We start from the raw sequence: 9204 nt of genomic DNA, 5'->3' as shown, positions 1-9204 counted from the left end.
CACAATATATATATATATATATATATATATAGAGAGAGAGAGAGAGAGAGAGAGAGGTCCACCGATGGAAGACCCACAATCATAAATCACCATAAGTAACCCAGCAAGTCGAATAGATCAAAATGTTCTTAATCTGTTGAGACATATATCTCTGTGAATTTAAAAGTTAAAATCAAACCATGGAATTAGAAATCCACAGAAAACAAATGCATCTCCTTTTCGTCTCTTTTTTCGCCATCATCATCTTCCTCTGGTCACAGAAACAAAAAAGGCATAAAAACTTGAGTGTTAAGCTTAATCTAGAGAAGATTCTTAAGCCAAGAAATCTAAAATATAAGGAACTCTACCCACATCCCTTTCACGATCCCATTTTCTTCTAATGCGACACCAGAATCCATGGTGGTTGTTGCTGATATTCACTCGTTGCTCTTTGATTTTTAGAGAAAAAAAAAATGTTGAGCACAGTTGTAGCCAAAGAGGGAGTCGGTGAGGGAGAGGGAGCCGGAGATAGAGAAAAATTCTATAAAGGACAAGTAATGTGGGATGGGCAAACAAGTCTAAGTCTAGTTACAACATTGCGTTGCAATCGGGTTGTTGACTAACAACTTTTCCCTTTAAAAAAAATGATAAAATAAATGAAAAAAAAAATGTAACGACTCGGCCCATTAATCTTTCACAATATTATCATTTTGGCCCATGGGTTTTAAGGCTTTAAAATGCATTGTGCCATGTTAAGGCCCCATTAACCTTTTATAATATTATCATTTTGGCCTATGGAGCTTAAGGTTTTAAAACGCATTGTGCCATGTTAAGAAGACTAGATGTTATTAACTAGCTTAGTAATCTCTTCCTAAGGATGTGAGACTAAAGTTTGTACACCTTCACCGATCTCTCAAATCCCTTAGTACCTCTTAATACTTGACGTATTCTTGATAGGGATAATTCACCAATCTCCCAGATGGATCTGATACTTACCATATTCTTGGATGTCACAAAAAGGTTAATGCATAAATGAAAATATCATCATTCATTATATAATGTATCATAATAGGAATAGGAGAAAGTAGTGAAAAAAGTATTAAAAAAAAAAACAGATCATGATGGAATCACTCATTCATTCCCACAGATTCAAGATATTAGAAATTACCCTCGACCCTTGTCATAATAAAAAACCCTTACGCGTCAGCGTGTAATCTGTAACAAGCATACATTTGAATGGAGTAGAAAACTATCACTACAAGCCACTATTAAATTCGTAGTATATTATGGAAAAGGAATATAATGTAAATAAGTCTGCAAGTATACATACCACGACCACCACCCATGCACCGAATGTTTTGTTCCATCGTATGGTCAACTATTAATGTTGGCATCAACCCATAAACGTGGTTACTTTAGCTAATGATTAATTGGAGTAACCTCCTAGAATGGTTAGAAGTAGGATCTCATACCTCTCTCAACACTCTAGCTACTCTCTCCTTGCCACTGGTAGCTCCCTTGACTACTAAATACTAATGACTATTGACTCGAACAAAAAGATTTGCATTTGTGTAAGGTCATTTGGTGCCTAAGTCTTGAAGCCAAATATGGAATGTCACTATTAATGAAACACCCTTTACATTACTTACAATTAGAATGAGAACCTTTACTATCAGTCTTTATCAAGGAATATACCTTAATGTATGACATCAGCCGGATAATTTTCTTTCAAATACCAAAATAACCTAAAAAAATGAACTAGTGAATATGCCCTTTATTTCATAACCCTCATTTCACATATATCATTCCATCGTCTTTCTTCTCCAATTTGATGACTAGCGGCGAAGATTGCTTCGTCTTCCCCAAAAATACCCTAAAAAGAAACATCTTGCTTCTCTGTGCTCAAATCGAAGAAGAAAACAAAACCACCTTCTCTTGTTGCTAATGCAGGTAGTCGTCGATCTAGTGTGGTAAATGACAATGGGCCCGCCGAATTTTTATTGTAAATCATTCTAATTTGATCTATATAACTTGCTTTCCTACTTGGGTTCTTGCCCTGTCTATTGATTGTCTTCCTCTTGTGATGAAACTCTCACATTTTTTGCTTTTGGGTTTAATCTAATTTAGGCAAGATTACTGTAACTTTTTGTTTGGGTTTTTGAATATTTAATTGAAAATCACTCCAATTTTATCCAAGTAGTAAAATTTTCTCTCTGTGTTTCTAAACCAATTTGATTTTTGTCAATTCTACAAAAACAAGGGCATAGAAGAAGAGCTTAGAAACCGCTATGAACTGGTTGAAGAAATCAAAGGTTCGAGCAAAAAGAGTTCATTACACAACAGAACTCATAGTGTGTAATGAACAATGAGCAACAAGCATCGAAATCTATTGCTCTGAATTCTTGGAGCAGTCCACTTGAGTTCCTGACCTTGTCTTGCCCGATCTTCTCTCCCTCAAAAAATCTCGATACAAAGCATACCTCAAATCGACTTCTGATCACTGATGTCCATGGAGGACAATAACTCCATCGATATCAGCCGTTGTGATCGGCTGCTTTAGATTGTTAACCTATGGAATCTCTCAAGATTCAATCTCATCGTTTTTGGCTTCTGACATTGAAATATTCCCGCTATCACCAAAGAACAAAGCAATTGTGTTGAGGTCGACTGGGAAAATGTACTGCTTCAAGGAATCCTTAGGCGATAAAGAGGCATTTGATGACGGAGATGCTTGTGAAGAATTCGTTTGGTGTAGAGACCATTGTTTGATGGTAGAAGGGTTAGGTATGTTGGGTTTGGGTTATATGTGTTTTAGGAAAAAAGGTAAAATAGCCTATTCAAATCTACACTTAACAGAGACTGAAGATAAGGAGTCCTGTTTTAATTGCTAGTAATGTAGGGGGTGTTTCGTTAATAGTGACATTATTTAAGGGGTGGCACTATAATTTTCCCTCATAATAAATATAGGTGTGTCAAATCTATAGACGTATACTTAACCTTCGTATATTACGAAGCCTAAGCCACTTGTTGTGATGTGTGAAGACAAATTCACCTAAAGACTTTATCTTCAAACGTTTACGTAGCTAAATGTGAATCAAACTGAAGATCCTCTAGTTCCTCTCACACCATAAGGAGTTACAAGTCTATGAGAGGATGTTATATAATGCACAAAAAAAAAGGATGTATTTAAAAAATGCTACACCTGGGGTAGTTTTTTGAATTTAGCGTATAATGCTACGCTGAATTCACTTTCTTGTGTTAGTAAATTAGTATCTAAGATTGAAAATTGGGTGGAATACATGTACACGAGATTTAAAAATAACTTGAGAGTGTTTATAATTGTATTTAATACATAATTTTTTTTTTTGGTGGAAATTTAGTACATAATGTTTACTAAGAATGTAATTAAACAAGTTACTAAATGACATTATCTAGTTGTGCCTACGTGAAACATATGTTGCATCATGGTTTCCTACTATCTCTCTATCTCTTGCCAATTTCGATCTTGTTGCAAATATTATTCAATAGGTAATCCCGACAATGAGGCATCACATCATCTATAAGTGGCATCAATATCAACCACCATTTGTATAAGCATAATTAGCTTCATAATTGGCTTCATAATTGCCAAACATCAGATGCTCTTTCATAGGATTATGTACACCACTCTCTCTGTGAACTCAATTGCAACTTGATAGAAAATAAATACGGAACAATTCATGAAGATCAATAAGCATACACAACAAACACTACAAAATAACACGTTTTAGGCATACCTGAATCCATGGTTGAAGAATAAGAACTCCTCAATGTCTTCTTGTATGCTCTTCGTACAACACGATCAATGTTGGTCTGGTCTACCCTCTTTCCCTTTTACTTTTGGTCGTTAGCATCACTTAATGGGTCAGTAATAACTATATATAGGGGTGAGGGTAGGGACCAACCCTGCAATAAAATTAGGATTTCCTCCCCATTAAATAAACAATACCTTAGGTCCACACATAGTAATAAATATTTCATACCATTAAGGTGTGCTAATAGAATCCAATATCTCCATAGAGATCACTTACCAATAATATTAAATTATTTTTGCTTACTCCATCTTTAGTCAACACCATTAAACCGGTTTTGGAAACAAATCTTTGACTATGCTAGCCCACCTAATAGGAAATCTTACATCAGTTGCCAAAGTGATGTTCATTACTTCAGAAAATAAATAAAAGACAATGATACATGGTATAGCCAGAGAATTCTATGGGAGCTTCAATAAAATGATTTGAAATTTTATTCAATAAACAGAGAAGACATCTTACAAAATTTATCATTTCCTCTGCAACTGTGGTAAGAAGAATACATGGGAGCAGAACTACAATTCTAAGATGACGGTGCAAAAACCCACAAGAATAAATTCGAACCTTGCCGCAACAATTTTACACTCTCCTTCTCTTCATGAAGTGGAGAAAGAATGTAAGCAATGAAATTACAAACAGTTCACAACAAATGTACAGAATAGGAGTAGAACATGCACTAAAAGCTACTCTGCATTGGTCTTCTCTCTTCACCACTAAAAGGTCAATCCAACCCTTACAAGTTGCTCCAACCACAATGTGATATCAGACATAGTAGGACGCTTAGAAGGATCTTCTGTCACTGCAAGCTCTGCAATATCTGCAAGCTTAAGCAAGGGTTCCACATTCCTTGGAAGAGCAACATTCCCATCAATGACAGCAGCTGCCTTACCCTTTCTAATTAAGGGCACTGCCCATTCGACAATGTCGGGAGGGCTGTAATCCTTGTCAAAAGCCTTCCTTCCACTAAGAATCTCCAATAGTACTATCCCAAAGCTGTAGACATCACTTCTTAAATCAGCATACAGGTTCCGATCACCAGAGCTCAGAAGCCCAAAGTCTGCAATTCTTGCTGTCCACTCTGAGTCTAGGAGAATGTTGGAGGTCTTAAAATCACGGTGGACAATAGGAGGCAGAGCATCCTTGTGAAGGTACTCAAGCCCCTTTGCAGCCTGCATTGAGATCTTCAACCTCAGGCTCCAGTTCAGAGGTGAGAGCCCGCCATGGAGGTGGTCATGAAGAGTGCCATGGGGCATGAACTCGTACACAAACAGCCTCTCCCCCATCTCAGCACAGTAACCCAATAAATTCACAATATTGGGATGCCGGATCTTGCAGAGGATCTCTAACTCTGCTTCAAAGTCCCGGCTGTTGGTATGGATTATTGTCGCAGCATTGGCCCTCTTGACTGCAACCTGCAACCCATCTGATAGAACAGCTTTGTAAACAAATCCATAGCTTCCCCTGCCAAGCTCATTGAACTCCTTGAACCCATTAGTAGCATCCTTCAGTTCCGAGAGGCGGAACACTTGGGTTATGCCAATGGATGAGGCTGTGCTCAGGGGAGCCAGTACTGGTTCATTGTTGGGATCAGGTTCCTCCACAACCTTGCCAATGCAGAACATAAATTGAGTCTTCCATTGCTGTTCCTTCTTGAAGTTAATTACATGGTGGAGTAGAAACCACCCAATGAAGACCAAGGCAAGGCCTGAAACAGAAGACCCTATGACGATCATCAATGTCTTCATCTGGGGGTGCTCCAGCTGCATCCCTGAAGATGCAGGGAGCCCACAAATATCCCAACATGAGCTATTCTGGCAAAGAGAGCAATCGGTGCACACTCGATCGGCATTCTCATTGCAAAAACTAGAGGGGAAGAAGCCTTCTGAACAGTTTGATCGACAAGGAGAACAGATCTTCAGCTCTTTCTTGATGCACAAGCTTGTAACTTCAGGCACGTTGAGGCTGCTGGCATTGAAAGCAAAGCTCCCTTCACCACAGGAGCTTGCAGTACAGAGACCTGGACTACACAGCTGCAAGGGAGGGTTGTAATCCTGCGAGGAAGGCCCCTGAACCCCCCAGCAATCAAGTATAAGCTCATCTTCCCTAACACCACAAGTGGTATAATCAGAAGAGGCAATAGCCAGAAACCCAGAACCCTTGGGAACCGATGAAGCTTCGAAGTTCCCCCAACACTCAATCGCATGATCTCTCTCTCGAATCCCACAGAAATGGCGAGCTCCTGCAGTTAAAGCTACGAATCGAGTTCCAATGGGAGGATTACTGAACGAATCGGTTTGGCCCCAGCATTGGACATTACCAGAGTCTCCAGAAATCCCACACAGGGCATCCCTCGCCGAAGCAAGATTTACGAAACTGTCCGATACGGCAGGCAACCTCAAATTCGTGGATTTGGGTCCCCAACAAACAATTCCCCCTTCCATTACTCCACCGCAAGCAAAGCCTTCCCCTGAAACAAGATTCCTCAAAACGAGATTACTAACGGATGGATCAGAAAACGAGGAACTGTTAACAGAAACCATTGTGTTATTAACACTTGGAAGCAAATCCCAACAATCGACGGGACACAAATCGGAATTGGAATAATAAGATCCTCTAATGGCACAAACATGATTTGTTCCTGCAGCAATGTGGGAGTAAGAGGTGTTTTGGAGTTTCATAGGGACGAGATCCGTATCTGAACTGACGGAGTTCCAACAGTAGGGTTGAGAGGTATTGGCTTCAAGGCCACACATGAAACCCTCTCCCCCTGTGAGCGCAGCCATGGGAGGTAGTGCACTGAAATAATCGGCGTCGGAGGTTAAGGAGCTGTTCCTCTCCCAGCATACCACATCTTGTTTCCCGCTCGCATCAATAGCACAGAAAAACCGTTCTTCTCCGAACGCGGCGGAGATTGAACCCATTGAACCAAACCCAACAGCTCCAGTAGCCATTAACAGTAGTAGCAGAAATGAGAAGGAAGAACCGCAGAATCCCTTTTGGGGAAACATCACTGGTTGGGTTTTGTTGCTGGTGGGTTTTCCTCATCGAACGATACTTATTGATGTTAAAAAAAAATTGTTCTCTGAGCTGAATGCCAAAAATTGAAGTTCGGACAAACAAGCTTTCGCCATTTTTTACAGTTCGAGCTGGGAAGTGATACCCATTAACAGTTCCTCAGAGTTTATAACCAGAGGTAGTTACTGCAATTCCTGGGTTGTTTGTTAATGTCAAATCGGCTAGAATCGGGCCTGAATGAAGCAAGTATTGACCTGAAATGGTTTGAAATGATCTTGAATCACTGGATCATATCTGCTGGAATGAGGATCGATGGCCATCCCGATTCAAGTCCAATCCATTCCAGAGTTACCCACATAGCAATCAGAAATATAAGTTTTTTGGTCAATCAAAAACTGAAAGCCATGTGTGATGTGTTCAAGAAGATGCAGGACAGAGAGACAGAGAAACAGAGCATGTGTTCTTGTTTCCGTAATCCGTATGGTCAAAACAGTGGGGAAAAGGTCCATTAATTCCGGGCTTCAGCAGGGTTGGGCAATTTAGCAAGTAGCAATTAAGTGGATTATGATATTCTTCCAACTTGTTTCAGATCATTTAGAAAGAAGAACATCGTTAAATGTGGATCTAATTAGAATATTATATGCCTATTAATTAGTAATTTCAGAAGTTTGTAATCTAATGTTTTGGGTTCTACGTGCATGAAGCATGCCATGCGCCGTTCTCAGGATGGTCCAGAAAGATTGATCCAACCCACGTGGGGGAAAGGGACAAAGGGTTTTCTCAGTTTCTGGGACTAAAAGGATGATGCCTTCTCTTCTGTAAGAGAGAAAGAGGCAAACACTCCATCACTCTTTCCAGTTTCGATTCATGTATCATATACAAGATTATGGAAAAACATTTGGCTGTTGCTGGGGTTATGGGCAAGTAGCTGCAGCCCTTGCTGATAGCCAAACAAATGGTGGGACTCTTTTATTGTGGAATAGAGGCAGGTGACAGTTCTGGTCTAATGTCTTGAATGTCTTGAGATGCGTACCTATATGTTGACTTTCGTATTAGGATACTTTAGGGTGAAAATGGATCTGTTGCTTGTACAATCACATGGTTGTACGAATCAACGATCAATATCTGTCTTTTTTGTTCTCAGATATACCCCGCTTTATCTTTGTAATTGTAGAAAATAGGATAGTTATTGGTTGCTGACTCCTACGATCAGGTGATCATACGACCAGATTCCATGGAGCAACTCAAATTTAATGCCTTGGAGTGTTTCGATGTATGTGCTCGTGTTGGGTTCTATGCTAGGATGTTTTAGGGCATTGAATTTGAGTTGTCGCCCCTATTGCGCAATGGAGAAGCCAGATCCTCAAAGAAATAAAATAATTCATTCCCCAAGTGTTCACAAATACTCTCTAAGGTTTTAGTACTTTCCATAACGCCTTTTATGATTCCATTTCTTTGGCTGTCACTTGGCTTTTAATCTGGGGAACAATTAAATTTTATTCCAAACAACCCATGCACTCGTAAAAAAAAAGCCATGCACCATGGGATTGAGATCCTCTTTAATAACTTTTCAACCTCTCACATGTACGGTCGGAATGCATACTAATTATTTAGGACTACGTGCCCCCAAGGTGGTGGGCTGCATGCATGTGAGATGTTAGAGGGAGATTAGAGGGAAAATTGTTGAAGAGGATCCAAATCCTATACCATGATCTATCAAGTTATGAATCATTGCACCAATGAAGTGTGTGGTAGGACTCATCATTTCGAGAGTTCAATTCATTTGCACGTGAACATCAAGTGCCAACAATTGTCCTTTTTTATTTTATATATGTCTCTCTTCATCTTTTAGGCTATGTTTGGTAGCCAAGAGAAGAAAAGAAAAGAAAAGAAAAGAAAAAAGAATCTAGAAAAGAAAAGAAAAGAAAAGAGAAGAAAAGAAATGAAATGGTAAGAAAATAAAAAGATTATGTATGTTTGGCTACCAAGAGAAGAAAAGAAAAGAAAAAAAAAAAAAATCAAAAAATTTTGAATTTTAAGAGAGAGACAGACACATAGGAAATCATTGTATAATCATTATTTTTTGTCTTATTATTTTTTCATATTTTCTTGTGTTTTTTGTAAAAAAAAAATTTTGAGAACAAAAGAAAACTTCACAATTCCCAAGAGAAATTTTGAATTTGAAAAGGGGAATCTTCTCTTGGGTGAAGACATACCAAGTGCAAAGAAAAATTCTTCACACAAAGAAAAAAGTACAAAATGTGTACTTTTTTTTTTTCTTTTCTTCACTACCAAACACAGCCTTAAATGACAAAAAATGGAATTACTATCGACACATAACCAAAATCTACATACAGGT

General features: G+C 38.8%; 1 protein-coding gene across 1 annotated transcript; it reads right to left on the bottom strand.

Annotated features, from left to right (window-relative positions):
- Nucleotides 1-4241: 4241 nt before the first annotated feature.
- LOC122057728 (serine/threonine-protein kinase-like protein CCR1) lies at nucleotides 4242-7233 on the bottom strand. The gene has a single exon (XM_042619953.1). It carries the CDS (start codon nucleotides 6836-6838, stop codon nucleotides 4544-4546), a length of 2295 nt encoding a protein of 764 aa, XP_042475887.1. The 5' UTR covers nucleotides 6839-7233; the 3' UTR covers nucleotides 4242-4543.
- Between the last annotated feature and the right edge of the window lie 1971 nt (nucleotides 7234-9204).

This window comes from Macadamia integrifolia, chromosome 12 (genome assembly GCF_013358625.1).
Source record: "Macadamia integrifolia cultivar HAES 741 chromosome 12, SCU_Mint_v3, whole genome shotgun sequence".
Classification (NCBI taxonomy): Eukaryota; Viridiplantae; Streptophyta; class Magnoliopsida; order Proteales; family Proteaceae; genus Macadamia; species Macadamia integrifolia.
Note: the sequence above shows the minus strand (reverse complement) of the source record. Positions and strands in the feature narration are given on the sequence as shown.